Below are 21,480 nucleotides of genomic sequence, written 5' to 3' on the forward strand. Positions count from 1 at the left end.
AAATAGGAAACACCCGCTGCTTAACGACACAGCTGGAGCTCAGGCCTGCAACAAGACATACCTAACACAATACCGTTAGTGACCACCAGAGGGAGCCCAGAAACACAGTTCACAACAGTTAACATGTAATGTTGTTCTTGTTTTCCCAGTCCGGGAGTACTGGATTTAACCGGGGGGGAGTGCAGCGCCCCAGAGTCCTGGTCGTTGCAGTAATGTCGCTCTGCCACTAAGGGGAGTGATGTTACGTCTGATTGCACTAAAGGAGTTTCTCTGACCAGGTAACACTCACACTACACTTCACACTTCGGCCACCAGGGGGGATGGTTCTATCTAGTAGGCCACTCCTCACACTCTGGTAAAACTGGGGGTTGGACAGGAAGACAGAGAGAAGTAACTGGGAAGAGCTAGTGAGAGGACCTGTCAGGGATGGGATCCTGGCAGACTCCTAAGAGCAGAACTAACCAGTGAACAACGGGAATACAGTAAAGAGGAATTAGGACCAGAAGGAGTCGTGCTGTTAGACCGAGGCAACATCCTTCTGAGGCGCAAACAGTCGTTGGCCGGAACACCGAGCAAGTAAGAGACTCTAAGTACTACTGCAAACCACGGCCAGACAGCCAATTATAGGTTGGCTGTCTCACACAAATCACCTAAGCAGACAACGGAGGCAGCTGTGGGAGAGGGGCGACTCTAGGGTCCCGGAAGAACTCCAGGCCTACCCCGTCATACGGGTGCGTCCTACCATATCACCTGGGGGACGGAGAGAATGAACATCAGAGACAGACACAGCAGTTGTGAGGACTATCCCGGGGTGCTCAGCAGGGAAGAACTACAACACCCAGCGCTAGAAGGTAGACACTGATTCCCACCTGTAAAGGGAACTCCTGATGTGCCTTTGGACCGGCCGGTCTCTGACAGCCCTGTTGACAGCGCTCTGGACTGAGGACTCTAAAACCTTCAGTAAAGAGGTAAAGAGACTGCAACCTGGTGTCCTTGTTATTTACTACGACCTACACTGCACCGCAACATCACCACCATTTACCACCACTTTTCATTGGACGCCCCTCAGCAGGGTCACGGACCGGGTCTAGCCACCGTGACAACCCCAGAGCAGAGACTCAGAGGCCCGGTACCGGGTACCCCTCGGCCCTGCGACAGTGGGGGCGCTACAATAACAGTCCTATTGGGATGGCAGTGCTCTGTTTCACTGCTGCTAGTGAAAGGGGCCTCTCAGCCTATCAGGGTTGTGAGCGAGCATTGTACTACGTCAGTGGCTACGTGGGCCACACTCTCTCACTTCCCAAGCCTCTCTGTGCCTGTGGGAACAGGGGGTCTCTGTGTAAAACTGCGCCAAGCTGACCTTATGCATCCCCAAGGGGTGTGGAATTCACGTTGGTGAAAGTTGGGAGACTGTACCACGCCATCCCACCAAAGTAATAGTGACGTCAGGCGGGGCTGCGAGGTGCGGGTTCTTCACAGCATTCAATAAAGGTTCACTAAGGATAGCCATGGCTGGAATATTACTAGTATGTAACATCAATGGCCGATTGATGGTTGTTACCAATTTCTAGAATGAAGTGGCAGCTCAGCTAGGAAACTGGCACATAATTTATTCTCTTGACGGCACCAATCGGCTTTTGTAGTCTATTGTAATCAATGGTTGACTTTAGTTTTGCACCCCTTTAAGTCTAGTGATTGCAGGAGTTTGGAGAATTTCAACTTTCTAGTGATATGCCTCAAGAGATGGCGAAATCTTTTGATATTTGATTTTGCAAGTTTGGCAGAATTGTCCCAGAAAGTTAGATCTACAGAAAATCTAAAGAATTCCAAAGCCTCCAATTGCCCTGAAAAATGTGTATGACAGTATCCTCTTTTCCTCACACACTAATTTTCATTGCTGTGCTGTCACAAACACTGTCCTTACAGTTTCTTCAGTGTTTTATGACTTTCTTTTCGGATCTCTATGGCGTAGCTTTGATGTCCTCCCACAATCCTGATGCACTACAAATTGGCAGCTGCATTCTCTGCCTTGACTTTAATATAGTCTAAAACAGTCCTTCTTGATTGGTTGTGTTACACCATGTGATGTGATAGCTGCAAGGCATTATGGGGAACAATGTAAACATTCTCTGATGTAATCTTCTTCAATGTCTATCCGGAAAAAAAACCCTTTAAATAGTTAAAATAGACAATTCTAAAACATTAATATACAAAAATATACAAAATTAGTTAGAGGACATATCAACAGTGTCTGTCTTGGAACAGAGAATGTGAATTTTTGTGGTTTCCTGTTGTTCTAAGAGCAGCCAACGCTTTTAATTTCTGTCATATAAACGGTATCCAGATGTAAATCGCACAAATGTAAGACAGATGTCGGACATAAATGCAAACTGTAAAAGTTTATGGGTGCTGTACAATGATGTTTTTTCACTGATGTAGTGCCCCATATCTTGTAATGAGATGCGGGATGCCTCCTACTGAATGCTCCAGTTCAGTCTTACTGTCCTGAAACATGATATATCTGTCCAAGCAGATCGCTTACTCTGCAAGTCAGTATGATTGCAGTGACACCAATTTTTAACCTTTTTTTCTACTTCTTTTGAGAAATAAAAAGCAAAAATTAAAAAAATTGTTTTTGCCTTATTTTCTGAGTCCCACAATTAACAGATTTACAGCTATCAAGAACTCACTAGGTGAGGTAGATCTTCTAAGCCAAAGGTCTGGGTGGGCACACAGGCCACGGGCATTGGTGCAGCAAATGGGTGAGGTACACAGAGCAGAGATAGCAGGCAGGAGACAGCAAAGATACTGGAAGCTGCAGGCAGACGAGAGACGTTCTGCAAGCCACAGACAGACACATAACAGATGTCCTGGATGACTGGGAAGAAGTAGCAAAGTTAATGGTAGACACAGGCAGACCAGAGATATCCAGGAGGACCAAGACAGATTGCAGAGGTACTGGAAGCCTCACGTGGACAGTATGCATCCTGGAAGCCGTAGGCAGATATATAGCAGAGGTCCTGGATGATAGGGAATAAGTAGCAGAGATACTGGAAGCCGCAGGCAGACCCGAGACACCCGGGAGACCACAGACAGGTAACAGAGGTACTGGAAGCCACAGATGGACAGGAGACATCCTGAAATCTGGAGGTGGACATGTAGCAGAGATCCTGAAAGACAGCAGACATGTAGCAGAGGTTTTGGAGGTCCGGGGACAAGTAGCATAGGTATTAGAGGCTGCATGCAGCCAGGAGACAGCCTGGAGACCGTAAACAGGAAACTGTCTACAAAAAAATCTAAAATTCTTAATACCAAGACACAGGAGTGTGTTTTATTAGGCCTTATAAGGTCCTAGGAAGCTCAACCCATGGGAGCTCGTCAGGCAATTTGCAAAGCCACACATGGAACACAAGAAAGTTTAGTAGAGCAGGGTGTAGGGAGCAAAGCCCAGTGTATGGACTATTACACGTATGATGACACCTTATGTTCGTCTGCATTATATCCCACCCTGAGGGGCTCATATGAATTTACACTGAATACTGAGATATAGCTGCTACCCTTTATATCAGCAATTTCAAGCCCCCTGATAAACCCAGTATTGGTATGGGGAAAAAATGTGTCAGTATATAATGCAGACTGCAGTGGCGCTCTGGGGACTGCATCTCAAGAGCTTTTTTTAGCAAGAATTTCACTTTCATTACTACTTGGCACCGTGACCACAACTATAAGCACCATCTAACTCACTAATGATATTTTCAAGTCTCTATTGTGTATGGCCTTTGCCATTGTTCTGTCTATGACCATTTAGTGTGTTATTATTCTTGTTTGTGAAAGGGACTAAACAGAGTATTCCAGGAGGAGCCGTCGAGGAGTTGAGTTGCCACATTGAGATTTAGAGGGCCAACCTCGGCAGTATAGGGTTTAATAAAGGGACAGCTCTTTATTCAGAGTAACTTCCTTCCTTTTGGCGGGTGTTTATATGGTTTACAAACTGGTTGTTTCCCCCCCTTTTTTGGACCCTCTAAGTGTAATTAGGGGAATGTACTGCTCTATTTGTATCAATCCAGCTATCCATATAAAAGATTCACTGTGAAATCTTTGTATCCAATATTCTGTAATATTTTCTGTGTTTTTCATAATATTTTGGAATATTGGTGTGTACAGTATCAACTAACGAACTTTAGTAAAATCTGATTTTAAATAATTAATGTTTGTTTTTCTGGTGTAAGCTTTATGAATATAGAGGCAGTCTGAGCTTCTGTTAACAGACAGCTTATCAATCACATGGAAAGAATAATCTGGAGATGTTCATTGGCTTCTACAGGAGAATTTAGTCAATGTGCAGGGATAGGGAGGAGGTGAGCTGTGACCATCACTTATTATGAATAGTAGATCCTGTATTATCTACATATAGGTGCTATCTTTTATAGTAATCCTGCCAGTGACAGTCATTACAAGAATGCTGAGAAGTGACTTCTTAAATACAGGAAGTATCAGCCTAATTATGGGTTCAAAGTGAAAACTGCAAGATTTCAGGATTTTTTTTCATATGGATACTGAAAATGAAAAAAACAAATCACTAACTACTAATAGATGTGAACTTTTAGAAGTGACATAAGGGTTTAATTAGGGATAGTATAATATCACCTCCACTGTACCTACGTACTTTAGTTCCATGAGTAGATATTTCTTGATAGATAGTTTCCGCTAGTGTCTTATAACTATAGTAGGAGCGCCATCTGGTACCATTGCTAGTAAGAAGTGTTTGGATAAGAAGCTGTTAGAGGCTGGAAGCAGTTACTGTCTTCAGATCTGATAAATTTCAGAGTCAAGGCTCGTGCACACGACCGATATTCTTGTATGCGTGCTCTCTGTGGCTTTCACGAATACCTATGATATTCTATGGAGCTGTGAAAATGTCCAATTTTTTCCTCGGACTAAGAAAGAAATCAGACATATTCTAATCAGAATGGTGGATCAAAATCAGTAATGCAAGTTTATGGGTCTGTGAAAAAAAATTGGACATCTGAGTGTGGTTCGATTTTCACGGACTGACAGGATGGAGAAGCTGGAGAAACCTTATTTTTCTCTCCACATCTGAGAAAACCTGATGCCATTCTGATCAAAGTCTGATCAGAATAATCAGACCGCTTTTTCTTGGATGTGGGTAAATCGGTCATGTGAACTTACCCTTAGAGTGTGGTAAATCTCTGAAGAACACTGGAACAAAGAACTGATGAAGGGTGTGAATAACCTGCTGTACACAGGGAGTCTGTTTTACTAATTATGTAACTATAAACATGCTATCATGTATAAACCAGCTAAATTTATGTATGGAACACCTATATTCACGAAGTCTATAAATATACAAAAACTCCAGAAACTCATTGGAGATTGTTGGAAAGCACATTACTGTATATTTCTTCTACTATCACTGGTTGTAAACTGAATCTCAGAAATTGTTGAGTTGGAGTGGTCTCCACTCTAACAAAGTCTAAAATATACAGTATATCCTAACTGACAGCTTGGAATAAGGAGGCATGGTGACTTATTTTATAAAATACAAAGTTATCCTGAATAACTTTCTAGCCCCAACGAACTTGTTCAAAGCATTTTCTGCATCCAGGTATGAATTTCCGAAGGACTCTGAATGCTGAATTTGAATAATGGAAGCACAGATTACTGTTTAAAGTCTTTTGGCCAAAAGGGAGATATATTAAAAGTCAGCTACACTGCAGAGGCAGGAATAAAAACTAGGCAAACTAAAGCCCCCGTCTCACATAGCGAGATCGCTAGCGAGATCGCTGCTGAGTCACTAGTTTTGTGACGCAACAGCGACCTCCATAGCGATCTCGCTATGTGTGACACGTACCAGCGATCAGGCCCCTGCTGCGAGATCGCTGGTCGTGTCAGAATGGCCTGGACCTTTTTTTGGTCGTTGAGGCCCCGCTGACATCGCTGAATCGGTGTGTGTGACACCGATCCAGCGATGTCTTCACTGGTAACCAGGGTAAACATCGGGTTACTAAGCGCAGGGCCGCGCTTAGTAACCCGATGTTTACCCTGGTTACCAAAAAAAACAAACAGTACATACTCGCCTTTCGGTGTCCCTTGCCGTCTGCTTCCTGCTCTCACTGACTCCCGGCCGTACAGTGAGAAGTGAGAGCACAGCAGTGACGTCACCGCTGCGCTCTGCTCTCAGTGTACGGCGGCTCAGTCAGAGCAGGAAGCAGACGGCAAGGGACCTGGACACCGAAAGGCGAGTATGTAGTGTTTGTTTTTTTTGGTAACCAGGGTAAACATCGGGTTACTAAGCGCGGCCCTGCGCTTAGTAACCCGATGTTTACCCTGGTTACCCGGGTGCTGCAGGGGGACTTCGGCATCGTTGAAGACAGTTTCAACGATGCCGAAGTCGTTCCCCTGATCGTTGGTCGCTGGGGAGAGCGGTCTGTGTGACAGCTCCCCAGCGACCACACAGCGACTTACCAACGATCACGGCCAGGTCATATCGCTGGTCGTGATCGTTGGTAAATCGCTTAGTGAGACGGGGCCTTTAGCTACAAAAGTAGAATATGCTCAAAGCAGTACAGAAACAGATTTACAGTATTGAAAATCTATAATATAACTTTGCAAACAAGTAATCATTTCAATCAATGGTATTTTGCCCATGATGATGTGTCAGACATTTCCTGTATCTAATATACTGTATATCTGCATTGTTAAAAAGTTTCTAATTTCTCAATAGTACTAGAAATTCATGTATGGTGACACATATCTATGACATGTCAGAGAATCATATAAAACGGAATTTTCCATATGAGTTCAATACAACTATACTCTTAATTTACACTGACGAGCATATGGGTAACAATGTTTTGAACTTTTAACTTTCAGGCTCCATATCTCACCATCCACTACAGCTTCCAATGTGAAACTACCATCATTTTATAGACACTTATCTTGGCCATATCATATATAAATGTGACTTGCAACTATTTAGCATATGATTAGTATGCAGATTCTTGTCATGTCACTGCATTGTTACTGTTTTGCTCCTGGTGGTGGAAACATTTTTCTTCCTGAACACTACAAAATATAGCCTGTTCTCACATTCCCTAATAGCTCAGTGTGTTATTAGGTTGATTCCCAAGTGAAAGGTCATTGGTTTAAATAGAAGAGCAGCCATGAAAACGATTTCCCAAGAAAAGAGATAACATCATCCAGCTCATCGATATCGGTCTCTCGGCCAAGAAAATTATCAAACTGCATTATGTGAGCGCCAGGACAGCCGGAAGAAGATGAGATGAAGTTCGTCCATCCATTCAGAAGCCAAGAGGTGGAGTTGACTTGTCACAAAATCTATTAGTTCTGGCGCAACAAACACGGCAGTGGAGGTGGCTCGTATGCTTCATAATAGTGAGATAACAGACGTCCATTCAAGCACCATGCGACGCACATTACATAAGTCTGGAATGGTGGCCCAAAAAAAGGTGAAGAAGCCTCCACTTCAATTTCTCCATGAAGAAGCGTTAGCTCAGGTTTGCCAAAAAAGTACAAAAATTGGACAGTAGAAGATTGGAAACGGGTGATATGGAGCGATGAGAAAAAATTCTGTAGACTAGGCTCTGATGGGTGCAAATGTGTCTAGAAGAAACTAGGGAAAAAGGGGCTAACGGATCAAGAAATTGAAGGAACTGTCAAGTTTGGTGGTGTAAGCCGCCTGATGGTATGGGGTTGTATCACAGCCAGAGGCTTTGTATATTTGACCAGGATCAATGGTGGTCTTAATGCTGAGATGTCTGTAAGTATCCTACAAGATAAGTTACTTCATACACTTGAGTACTATGGGTATGAAAAGGATGACATAGGATGAAAAGGATGACATAGTGTTCCGGCAGGAAAACGGCCCAAAGCAAACTTCGAGATTGACAAAAAAATGATTAAATGATATGAGGTAGAGGTGCTGGATTGGCCACCACAGTCCCCAGACATCAACCCAATCGAGCACTTGTGGGTAGAGTTGAAAAAAAAAAGCTGTATACATACCCAAGTGAGTCAACCAGTGTGCACCAACTTTGGGAACGTGTAGAAGAGACCTGAGATCAGATTTTGGTCAGGACATGTCTGAATCTGATCGAGAACATACCCAAAAGGATCCAGGCAGTGTTGAAAGCCAAAGGTGGATTTACAAAATAGTTAAAATATATTTTTCCGTGCAAAACAGTAACAATACAGTGACATGACAAGAATCTGCATAACCACGGTAATCATATGCTAAATAGTTGTAAGTCAAATTTATGTATGAGATAGCCAAGATGATTGTCTATAAAATAATGGCAATCTCACGCAGTAGTGGATAGTGAGATATGGAGCCTGAAAGTCAAAAGTTCAAAACATTGTCACACTTTTGCTCGTTGGTAGTGTAACATTATCATGCTGAGCTTTATTCAGAGCCTAATATCAAACTTTTACCAGTTTTCCATAAATAAAAAATATGTTAAATTACCAAAAAAAATCCACATTTCTCATATCTCTAGAAGACAAATCAAAAGGCTTTGTCACACATTGGTAAACTCTGTCCAAATTAATGTGAGCAAAATAGAAAGGAGGCCTCTATCTCCATTTATGAGCCCCAATGGAGAAATGCCCTGTATCGCCACTGTAGAGAAAATGTAGGGACAGATGAAAGTACCCCCAACTATCACTGCATACCTCCCAACCTTCCCAGATCCAGTGGGACAGTCGGGAATTTGGGGAGCTTTCCTGCTGTCTTGGGAGGATGGGACTGTGTCCCGACATCAACTGAATCTGAGTCCTAACGAGCCAGCAGATCCCTGGTACACCGTTCTCTTCCAGCAAGGACCTCCAGCTCACATGACATTTTTTAAGGTCACGAGATTGGGCAGTAGAGAGCAGATTGGTCACAGAGCGGAGATTTAAAAGGAGACACAGGAAAGTATGATGCCTGTATGGGGGTCACTGTGGGGGCATTATACTTTTGGGTGAGGCTATGACTCCATCATACTTTGTGGGGGGGGGGGGTGAGGGCATTATACTATGTGTTGGGTGGACAATGTGGGGACATCACACTATGAAGGGGACTGTGGGCACCATAGTGTGTGGGGGCACTTGTGCATCATACTGTGTGTTGAGGGGCGATGTGAGGTTATCATACTATGGGTGGAGTCACTATGAGCAGCATATTGTGTGTGGTTGGTGCTGTGCTGGATATGATGGTGTGTGGGGGTATTGTATTGTGTGAGGGATGGTAGGGGCATCCTAATGTGCATTATACTGTGTGGCGGGAACTGTGGGCATCATACTGTGCGTGTCGGGGATTCTGGGGTCATCATACTATGTGGGGAGTCACTATGAGCAGCATATTGTGTGTGGTTGGTGCTGTGCTGGATATGATGGTGTGTCCAGTGGGCATAATGGGAGCACCATAGTGTGTATGCGTGTGCCTGGTGGTCACGGTGTGGGCATCATAGTCTGTGAGGTGCGCACCATACTGTCTGTAGATGGCACTGTGTGGGATTTGGAAGAGTATGGTATTCTGGGGGAATGCTAATGGGATTCAGTAGGAGCAATATTTCTGTGCTGACCCGTATAAAGTACAGGGCAAGTTTAGGGAAATGATTGAGCTTAAAATATAAAATACAACAGAACACCCCCGCACTGAGCCCTTCCTTCCTAACTTACAAAGTTGGGAGTTACGTTATAGTCATAGACGTGAATCAAGAAAGCTGTGCGTGCCCAGCCATCACTCCATTCTTGGTTGCACAATATGGGACCTGATGTAATAGTGTCTCACACTAGACTCAGCAGAGAGACTGCTCAGTAATCTGGAATGTAAGTGGGGTCACCATCGCTGCTGGGAGGAGCAGGAGAAGATGAAAGGGGAGGTTTGGCTTCTACAGGTGAGACCTTATACAGGCCGGTTGCGGTTTTGCACACTCTTGACCGATGTTTAGTCATTACTACATCTTGATTAAAGTCACTTGATCATTTTAGATCATACAGTCAAAAAATACTCTAGCATGCTTTTCATGATAAAAAAAAACACAGAGGCGGTCAACCAAATGCATTTTTTACGGCATGAAAACTGTCTCACATTTGCACTGTCTACTTTATGTAGCTTCCAAATACGAGAGAGCTGCACAAGTCTGACCCACAGAACGCCGCACCACCAAGGACTTCTGCTCAGATGGGAGGGTGTTTTTTTGTACTAGTGATGTAATTGTTTTTCTTTTTGCTGGTTATGAAGATAATAAAACATTGTTAGTGTGAATGTTCTCCTGATGCCAACCATCAATGGCCATCCAAGGAGCTAACCTGCCCCGAGTACACATACACGACTGGAGAGGGAGGGTTTGTACTGGTATAAATAGTGGAATGTGGGGCCACAGATCTTGCCATTAAAGTGGTTGTTCTGTACTTTTGTATATTACAAAGGGATTCATGTGGGTTTAAAAAGATCAAATAAAAGCATATACTCATACTCGCCTACTTGACTGGCAACCATTCCCCGCACCACTGCTGGTGTCATCTGCTGGTCTTCTGGCTTCTTTTTCCGGGGGGGACGTTGTGTGCCAAGAAGGAGGCCGATCGGATTTTGCAGATTCTGAGACGGAAGAAACAATGTGTCTTTAGATTCACATAGAATGTGAGTGTTGCAGACACCCGGAGGACCCTAACTGGCTGCAGTGGTCTCATGATGTCCCACGTAGGAAGAAGTCAGGAGGACATAGACAGTTGTGCAAAAGGTGAATATATCATCTTTTTTATTTTTTTATTTTTTTACACCAAATGGACACCTTTGTAGAATGAAAAAAAATGACTGGACTATTGTTTAAAGCTGGAAAATAAATGTCACAGTGATGGAATAAAACGAAAAATTAATGTCTGCAATAATAAAAACCTGCAACAATGAGATATCGGAGGTTTTGATGAGTTCAAGTTGTGGAATGTTCCAAAGAAAGATGAAGATATGTCAACACTTACTAATTGCTAGGACCCCCAGAATCCCTAGACAGGGGGGACTATTGTTGGTTCAGAGATTAGTGCTGTTCCCAGAGGCAGATGTAGGAGTATCAGTAAGTCACGATGAGCTTGTCGGGAGGCAAAGTTCTTGAAAAGAGCGGCACAACTGCAATATAACAGTCAGAACGTGTCATTGCTCCTATCTTCTAACCAGAGACTATTTTACCGCAAAAAGTAGAATAGTGATCTATGGAAAGTTACCACCTTATCATTTCATCTATTACATCCACCCTTGGGGACCTTTCATAACCTAGGTGAGAAATACATGATCAAACACGATACCGCAGAGATGTATTGTACATGTACCAATACCAGGTAAGAAAGGTTATGCAGTTTACTTTGCCTAATACTAGCAAATATTAAAAAACTAAAATATCCGGACACAACGGAGACTAATAACAAAATGATCAGAATGACGTGTCTATTGTTCTTAAATATCAGGAAAACCACATAAAATGGAAAACGGCATTTCATGGTGTTAAAACCTGTAAAACCAAATGTAAAAAGGGGGAAGATTAAACAATCAAATTCTAAAGAATTGAGTTTGTAATAGAATTCTTGGGACTTGCATCATGTATTCTTAGATAATGGAGTGGCTTTATCAGCAGTTCTGTGGAAAACCACAGATAACACATTGACCACATATTAACTCTGTCTCCGAGTTCAGTGTTTCCTGTCTAGAAGGAATTTATCATTTATCTTAATTAATTATTAGAATTACAGTATAATCTAGAAATGAGTGAATCAGACCAAATTCGATTAATTAAACTTGTTCTAAACATATTTGACGCAAATCAAATGGCCAGGAAACGCCATTTATTGTCCTCCTCTCCAAACTTGTAATAAACGGAAAGGTTAAAAAATAAAAATGTTATACTCGCCTCACCCTTCACCTTCGCTTCTTCTCTAGCTCCAGTGTCTGCTCTTCTGTCTTCAAGTTTTTTTTACACTCTTTGGCAACTTTGGTGCTCCCTAGGCCTCAAGTATCTCCATGTGAGGTCTATTCAGAACCAGAAGAGCCAAAGAGTGAAGAAGACTGATGACAGAAGATAAGACTGGAACCGGAGAATGGAAGTGATCCAGCAGAGGGACGGTTGGGGAGCGGCTGAGCTAAGTTAGTTGAGCGGTGACGTGAGTTTATTGGGTTTTGTTTTTTAATTGTGGAGAAAAGTATTCTAAGAGTAATACCGGTATTGGCTAACCAGAAAAAAATATATTTGCAAGCTTTCAGAGCACAGAGACTCCTTCATCAGGCAAGGTTAGAAAGAAGCCTCTGTACTCTGCATGCTTGCAAATATCATTTTTCAAGTTATTATTATTAGTATCATACATTTTTATAGCGCCATTTATTCCATGGTGCTTTACATGGGAAAAGGGTGCAAATATAGACAAATACAATAACATGAGCAAAAAAAAAGGCACACAGGTACATAAGGAGGGAGGACCCTGCCCGTGAGGGCTCACAGTCTACAGGGGATGGGTGAGCATACTCTAGGAGAGGGTAGAGTTGGTTGTACACTGGTTCAGTAGGCTGAGGATCACTGCAGGCTGTAGGCTTGTCGGAAGAGGTGAGTCTTCAGGTTCTTTTTGAAGGTTTCTATGGTAAGCGAGAGTCTGATGTGTTGGGGTAGAGAGTTCCAGAGTATGGGGGAAGCACAGGAGAAGTCTTGGATGCGGTTGTGGGAAGAAGAGATAAGAGGGGAGTAGAGGAGGAGATCTTGTGAGGATCGAAGTTTGCGTGTAGGTAAGTACCGGGAGACGAGGTCACAGATGTATGGAGGAGACAGGTTGTGGATGACTTTGTATGTCATAGTAAGGGTTTTGAACTGGAATCTCTGGATGATAGGAAGCCAGTGAAGGGATTGGCATAGGGGAGAGGCTGGGGAATAGCGGGGAGACTGGTAGATTAGTCGGGCAGCAGGGTGTAGGATGGATTGGAGTTGAGGTTATTGGATTGGAAGTTAGCCAATAATGATATCACTCTTAAAATATTTTTGCCTTTTTGGGCATAAAAGTATTTACACAGATTTTTTGTGCTAACACGGTATCACCATATCCCCAAAAAAATATTGTACATCTTAATTGTGGAGACTCAGAGTAAAACTAAAAGATCCTTCCTTACTCCATCCCCTTCTTTCCTTTTTTCTGTTCTCACTTCCGTCTGCCCATCCTCCTGCCTTTCCTTCTTTCCTCCTCCCCTTCCTTTTTTTCTTCTTCCTCTCCTTCTTCCTTCCCTTCCTTCCTTGCTCCACCTCCTCCTTTCTTCTTTCTCCTCTTCCATCATCCCTTTATTTTTTCCCTCCTTTCTTCATCATCCCATTCTTTTCTTTCATCCTCCTCTCCCTACTCTCCTTCCCTCCATCCACCCCCTTTCCTGTTGTGAATTCTGTTCTTGGGCTCCCTCCGGTGGTTGTGAGTGGTAGCGCTGCTGTCTGTCCTTCACAGCAGTTATCAGGTGTGTCCACTCTGGACTGGGCTATTTAGTCTGGCCTCACCCTTCAGTTAGTGCCAGTTGTTCATTGTATTCTGGAGGATTCACATCCCTTCATGGTTTCTCCTGCTTCCTGGTCTTTTCACCAAGATAAGTTCTGCTTGTTTTGCAGCCCACATGTTGTGGGCCTCATTGTTCAGTGCATTTCTTGTTTTTTCTTGTCCAGCTTAATTTGTGTAAGGATTTATGCAGTCAAGCTGGAATCTCTGGAGAGGCAGATACACCCTCCATATCTTTAGTTAGATGTGGAGTCTTTTGTATTTTCTGTGGTGGATATTTGCTAGTATTTTAATACTGACCGCATAGTTCTCTGTCCTATCTTTCCTATTTAGCTAGATTGGCCTCCTTTGCTAAATCCTGTTTTCAGCCTGTGTATGTTTTTTCCTCTCCTCTCACAGTCAATATTTGTGGGGGGCTGCCTATCCTTTGGGAATTTTCTCTGAGGCGAGATAGTTTTCCCTTTTCTATCTATAGGGTTAATTAGTCCTCCGGCTGTGTCGAGGTGTCTAGGATCAGTAGGTACATCCCACGGCTACTTCTAGTTGCGGTGTTAAGTTCAGGGTCCGCGGTCAGTATAGATACCACCTTCTCCAGAGTACGTCCAATGCTACTCCTGGGCCACCAGATCATAACACTTTCCTCCACCTCTTCATACTTCCTTTCCTTTTCATCCTCTTCCTCCACTGCTATCTTCATTTCTCCTCTCCTTCTTCCTTCCTTCTCCCCTTCCTTATGTTCCTTCCTTCCTTTCCCCACAACATCCTCCATTCCTTTGTCCTCTCCTTCCTTGCTCCTCCCCTTCCTCTTTCCTCTTCCGCTTTTTTCCTTGCTCCTCCACCTACTTCTTCTCTTCCGTCTTCTTTCCTCCTCTACTTCCTTCTACCTCCCTTAGCCCACCCCTTCCTTTTTTTCTCCTCCACTTCCTCCACACCTTTCCTTCCTTCCTTCCTTCCTTCCTATAAATGTCTTATAAGATAACTCCCACCAAATGACTACAAGTGATGATAAATCTATATTTTTAAACTGTGATGAGCACTGAGGAGGCAGAGATGCAGAGAAGAGAGCAGCAGTCTGAGCCAATCATGATACAGTGTGTCTCAGACTACCACAAGCTATCTGTAGGCACTGTAGCTAAGCTGTAGTCACAGATAAAAGCTCTTTTTGTTATAAACAAAGAGCTAAAAATCAGTCAAACTACAAGAAAATGAAAACAAAATTGCAGGTTATCCCCATCTAGGTATTGACTTACTTCTTATTTCTAAGCTCCTGATATGACATTCACTTTCATGTAAAGGGAATCTGTCAGGTTTTTGCAGCAGAATCTGAGAGCTGCAGGAACAGAGCCTGATTTCAGCGATGTGTCACTTACTGGACTTCTTGGTGCAGTGTTGATCCAAACCCTGTTTTCTCTGCTGTAAATGTAGCGGTGTCGGTGCTATGAATGCTGAGCTGTGTATAAACCCGCTCACACTCTGACCGTAGGTTATTTTAATTAGTTTGCTCTACGAGTCGGTGGCCACTCTGCAGATGCAACCTGAGAGTGAAGTCCAGGGGTTGTATATGGTAAAAACCAAGGAAATCCTTAGATTCTTAGAGTGTGAAAGCCTGTAGGACAACGGGGCTGGGCCACCAAAAATACCTTAGCAGCCACAATGGATACTATGGTGGTAGTCCCACCCAATGATATGCCCTATTATGTAAGGGGGCTAGGCAGTGTAGCTCATGGGCCCAATGTAGAAAAAAATCAAACGGTGTTCTCAATTATTGCAAGTCTTTAATAACAATGGTCTTTTTGGATAGGCAAAATGGACTTTACAGGCCCCTGAGGAGCCAGGGCCCAGGTGTGATTGCTACCCATGCACCTATGTAGTTACGTCCCATGGTGTTTGGGGCCCCGCAACCAGCTAGCTATTCCACTGCCTAAACTTTTACCTATATCTCATCTCAGTTCCCAGTATTATTATTTTTTAAATCAGATTTTAACATCCAAAAATGTGTTCAATTGTGGCGAGAAAATGTAAGAATTTTTACAGAATCTGTGCGACAAGAAGGTCTGGAAGACGCCAGGCACTTAATGTAAGCACTTCTCATATTGCACAGTATTAGAATGAAAGAAACAGGAAGACGGCAGTGACATTATCTGAAAAGGGAAATGAAACCGGAGTTTCATTTATTGCAAAAATTAGAACGAAAAGTTAATTTTTGCTGGCAGAAGTTAACGAAAGTAACAGAATGTAATGAGTGTGAAGAACATTCTATATTATGCACAGTATTTGGAGGTCAATACATAAAATCTTTGTGGACGGTGTCCATAATTAGACACTACACAGTCTGCAAATTCATCCAAGCAGAAATAACATTGTTTCTTTGAACTCGAATGAACCGTGAACGCTGCAGCCAATCACTATTTTTATTCCATCTTTTTTGGGACACATAACATGGCGTTGTCTCATAGTGGACAACACCTTTAAGCTTTTTGCCCACCAATAGCTTCATGCAATGTACAGTGCCTACAAGTAGTATTCAACCCCCTGCAGATTTAGCAGGTTTAATAAGATGCAAATAAGTTAGAGCCTTCAAACTTCAAACAAGAGCAGGATTTATTAACAGATGCATAAATCTTACAAACCAAAAAGTTTTGTTGCTCAGTTAAATTTTTATAAATTTTAAACATAAAAGTGTGGGTCAATTATTACTCAACCCCTAGGTTTAATATTTTGTGGACTAACCTTTGTTTGCAATTACAGCTAATAATCGTCTTTTATAAGACCTGATCAGGACGGCACAGGTCTCTGGAGTTATCTTGGCCCACTCCTCCATGCAGATCTTCTCCAAGTTATCTAGGTTCTTTGGGTGTCTCATGTGGACTTTAATCTTGAGCTCCTTCCACAAGTTTTCAATTGGGTTAAGGTCAGGAGACTGACTAGGCCACTGCAACACCTTGATTTTTTGCCTCTTGAACCAGGCCTTGGTTTTCTTGGCTGTGTGCTTTGGGTCGTTGTCTTGTTGGAAGATGAAATGACGACCCATCTTAAGATCCTTGATGGAGGAGTAGAGGTTCTTGGCCAAAATCTCCAGGTAGGCCGTGCTATCCATCTTCCCATGGATGCGGACCAGATGGCCAGGCCCCTTGGCTGAGAAACAGCCCCACAGCATGATGCTGCCACCACCATGCTTGACTGTAGGGATGGTATTCTTGGGGTCGTATGCAGTGCCATCCAGTCTCCAAACATCACGTGTGTGGTTGGCACCAAAGATCTCGATCTTGGTCTCATCAGACCAGAGAACCTTGAACCAGTCAGTCTCAGAGTCCTCCAAGTGATCATGAGCAAACTGTAGATGAGCCTTGACATGACGCTTTGAAAGTAAAGGTACCTTACGGGCTCGTCTGGAACGGAGACCATTGCGGTGGAGTACGTTACTTATGGTATTGACTGAAACCAATGTCCCCACTGCCATGAGATCTTCCCGGAGCTCCTTCCTTGTTGTCCTTGGGTTAGACTTGACTCTTCGGACAAGCCTGGCCTCGGCATGGAAGGAAACTTTCAAAGGCTGTCCAGGCCGTGGAAGGCTAACAGTAGTTCCATAAGACTTCCACTTCTGGATGATGCTCCCAACAGTGGAGACAGGTAGGCCCAACTCCTTGGAAAGGGTTTTGTACCCCTTGCCAGCCTTGTGACCCTCCACGATCTTGTCTCTGATGGCCTTGGAATGCTCCTTTGTCTTCCCCATGTTGACCATGTATGAGTGCTGTTCACAGGTTTGGGGAGGGTCTTAAATAGTCAGAAAAGGCTGGAAAAAGAGATAATTAATCCAAACATGTAAAGCTCATTGTTCTTTGTGCCTGAACTACTTCTTAATACTTTAGGGGAACCAAACAGAATTCTGGTGGGTTGAGGGGTTGAATAATAAATGACCCTCTGAAAAAACTTTTCCCAATTAAAAAAAAAAATAAACAAAGAAATAACATTCTTTTTTGCTGCAGTGCATTTCACACTTCCAGGCTGATCTACAGTCCAAATGTCACAATGCCAAGTTAATTCCAAATGTGTAAACCTGCTAAATCTGCAGGGGGTTGAATACTACTTGTAGGCACTGTATATTACATCTGGTGTGATTAAAGAAAACTCAGATTCAGCGCTTTAACTCCTGTAAATACAAAGGTTGATAGCAAAGTAATTGATGAATCACCTAATAGTAAAATATTTGCTAATAAAGTTGCTAGATGGCACACTTTTGCCTACTATGTTGTCATTTTTTTTGTTAACTGTACAGAAAACTTTTTAAATACAAAAGATGCAAAAGAAAAAATTACAGCAATTTTTTAAATTAAAATGATGGGAATAAAGTTATCTATATATAGTCCAGATATGTGGCAGAACACATCAGATTTCTATGCCGAACATATGCATTGCAGATAATGTGAATGGAGAATTATTGTCAAAAAATGGATGGAAAGTATAGTTCCTCAATGACAGTACAGGACAGTACTCTACATGGGATCAGGGTTTCCCCCTATCAACCCCCAAGGTGCTGGGTCCCTGGGTATTGCCGGATTACTCAACCCCTGTCTGTCTCTGTCCGTCACATGACTCCAGCTCATCTCATCCGTTCTCACAGACAGCGATCTTGTACTATTGCTGGTTAACCAGTAGATGTTCACTTCTACTTTTTACAATGAGTGTGCAGGACCAGTTTTTAGTAAGTAAAGCAAATAAGGCAGCACACTGCAGCGCTGAAACATGCAAACATGAAACACGAAAATTGAACTGCATTACTGCACTAGAAATATGAAAAATGAGAGCGTTTAGCGCATAAAAATGGCCAATTTTATGTGTACCTGGTAGCCACTTTACGGCATCTCTCTTATACCAGGTCCTACGCTTTCCTTTCCTCGCTGAGAATAAACGTCTCCATGTGAATGGGTACCTATGAAAACCTCTTCTTAGACTAACATTCTCTCTCTCTGTGGAGGGGTAATGGACCTGTTTCAATTAAAACACCTGTGGCTAGGAGGCGGAGTGCTCGGTCAGAAGGCTAAATAATACATTTTAAAAAACTGACCGTCACATCCAAACATAGACTAAGTGTGAACAGGTGCTGAACCTAGAGTCACCAACTCTTATACAATCAAGCAAATAAGGCAGCACACTGCAGCGCTGAAACATGCAAACATGAAATACGAAAATTAAACTGCATTACTGCACTAGAAATATGAAAAATGAGAGCGTTTAGCGCATAGTTTTATGTGTACCTGGTAGCCACTTTACGGCATCTCTCTTATACCAGGTCCTACGCTTTCCTTTCCTCGCTGAGAATAAACGTCTCTGTTAGTCTAAGAAGAGGTTTTCATAGGTACCCATTCAGATGGAGACGTTTATTCTCAGCGAGGAAAGGAAAGCGTAGGACCTGGTATAAGAGAGATGCCGTAACTGTACAGAAAACTTTTTAAATACAAAAGATGCAAAAGAAAAAATTACAGCAATGTTTTAAATTAAAATGATGGGAATAAAGTTATCTATATATAGTCCAGATATGTGGCAGAACACATCAGATTTCTATGCCGAACATATGCATTGCAGATAATGTGAATGGAGAATTATTGTCAAAAAATGGATGGAAAGTATAGTTCCTCAATGACAGTACAGGACAGTACTCTACATGGGATCAGGGTTTCCCCCTATCAACCCCCAAGGTGCTGGGTCCCTGGGTATTGCCGGATTACTCAACCCCCGTCTGTCTCTGTCCGTCACATAACTCCAGCACATCTGATCCGTTCTCACAGACAGCGATCTTGTACTATTGCTGGTTAACCAGTAGATGTTCACTTCTACTTTTTACAATGAGTGTGCAGGACCAGTTGTTAGTAAGGACTTTACATAAAAGAGAAGGCAGCAATGTATTCGCTCATCCCGTCCCCATATCTCTTTTTTTTTTCATGTGCTCCTAGACTTCACTGTCCCGGAATTGAGAGTAATGGTAACCAGACATGGGACCATGCGCGTGCATTGTGCCGCTGACGGTAAAGGGAGGTGCCAGCTCCAGGTCCATTGACTTCAGCTGTCTGCAGGGAAAAGGACACAACAATAATACAATTAGACCATTTGTAACTGCAGAATAAATGTTATTTACTTATTCTAACCAGCTCACATCAATGCCAAAAAATGTAGTCAGGTTCCACAAACCTCCCAAACCGCATCCACAATCCAGCATTACAGCCATGTCCTTGTCCCATACCGTCATTGATTCATCCGCAAAAACAAACTTTTTTGCCATCGCCAAGTATATGCAAATTTTCTCAGACTTGTCCGCCAGGGCTTGTCTGGCCTCTGACTCTCTAGTCCCGCCCTCATTGAGTATGCTTGACATTTTCCACCCTGCCCACATCATCTTGGAGGTGATCGAAATCTTGCTCTTGTGGAGGACTTCATTTCTACCTTTGCTGGTCTGCTAACTGGGTAGTATATGGTGCCACTCAGGGGCAGACTTATCATTGGTGCAACCTGTGCAGTGGAACAGGGGCCCAGGAGGTAAGACAGTCCATTTCCACCTGCGTAGCAAGTGTAATTGTGCATTATTATGAGCTATTGGGCTGGAAAGGGCCCATATATTGTTCTTGCATAAGGGCCCTCTTCGGTCTGTGCCCACCAGTGGCGCCAATGGTATAAAAACTAATAAACAGGTAGTTGTACCTACCTACCTGTTGCGCGCAGTGACAATGTGGTTACAGACCGCTCCTGCCGGAGATTAAGTGGCTTCCGCTGATGTTACATTGACGGGTCAGCTGCCTGTCTTCCTCTCTGCTCTGTTGATGGGAAGTGACTGCCAACATCATGCTGATTGCCTAATTGCAGAGAGAATGATGTCAGCAGTCATGCCCTATCAACAGGGCAGCCCAAAAGAGGAAAAGCTTCTCTGTTGACGTTGACCAGCTGAATCGCTGGCAAGAGCAGTCGGTGGCGGCTCTGTGCCGGCGCCAGGTAGAACAGGCAGATCCTGGATAAACCCTTTAACTAGACCACATCCAGGAAGACTTAAATGGAGCGCTGGTTGAGAATCCATCCTGCCATATCATTCAAAGTTTGTGGCACTGAGTGACGTAGATGACCATCTCCAAATGTTCTTCATGACTTGGAGTCACAGCAAAAAATAAGTTGGGGGAACACAGCTTTCCAGGAGGTTTCTGACGGTTTTCTTTGGCACCTAAGAGAGTTTCCAAGTCTTCTAGGGGTCAGGGAACTTTCTAAATAGTAGAGTTTGCCCACCTGTACCCGCTCTTCTTATTTCTTCTCATAAAGGGAATTATTGGAATCATTAATATATATCAGCCAGGTGCTGATATTGGTATCACCTAATACAAGGATAACTGATCCCGAATGCTCTTGACCGTTACATGCAACATTACCTTTTTGGTTTTCTAAACCTTTAGGGTATGTGCACACCAGGCATATATTCATTATGCATCTCCTTTAGCAGAAAAGTCTGAGATATCCACAGATGTCAATACAGCTGCAGATTTCCTTTTGAACACAGTGTGATTAATTAGGAAAATTTCACCATTGGAAACCTCCGACTCCTCAATTTCCATGACACAGACTCCGACTCCACCAAACTGGGCTCCAACTCCACGACTCCAACTCCACAGCCCTGGACCTGATCTGTAAAATTGCTCGGAATATCTTTGCAGAAATGCTGCAGATTTGATGTGTTGCAAAATGTGAAAATCCGCAGCATAAATTGACATGTTGCTGTTTGCAAATTTGCCGCTCAATCCATTGTGGATTTTTTATACCGTGCATGGATGAGAATTTGTAACATATCATCCGCAATGCGGATACTGTAATCAGCAGCGTATTTTCAGTGCACAATCCCAGCGCGATTGTCATGATCCAGATCGGGTTTTGAGTCCTGTCTTCCCTTTTCCCGGTCTGATCATGTCAGGGGTT

At 43.2% G+C, this 21,480-nt stretch overlaps 1 protein-coding gene across 2 annotated transcripts in view; it reads right to left on the reverse strand.

Moving 5' to 3' along the window:
- Positions 1–18,965: 18,965 nt before the first annotated feature.
- The window catches only part of SMIM35 (small integral membrane protein 35), a 65,193-nt gene continuing 62,678 nt past the window's right edge, over positions 18,966–21,480 (reverse strand). For both annotated transcript variants that reach the window (XM_077249903.1, XM_077249902.1), the window contains exon 4: positions 18,966–19,598. In XM_077249903.1, coding sequence (XP_077106018.1) covers positions 19,481–19,598 — 118 coding nt within the window. In that variant the 3' untranslated portion in view covers positions 18,966–19,480. The remainder of the gene's footprint in view (positions 19,599–21,480) is intronic.

The sequence above is a fragment of the Ranitomeya variabilis genome, chromosome 4, assembly GCF_051348905.1.
Source record: "Ranitomeya variabilis isolate aRanVar5 chromosome 4, aRanVar5.hap1, whole genome shotgun sequence".
Lineage (NCBI taxonomy): Eukaryota > Metazoa > Chordata > Amphibia > Anura > Dendrobatidae > Ranitomeya > Ranitomeya variabilis.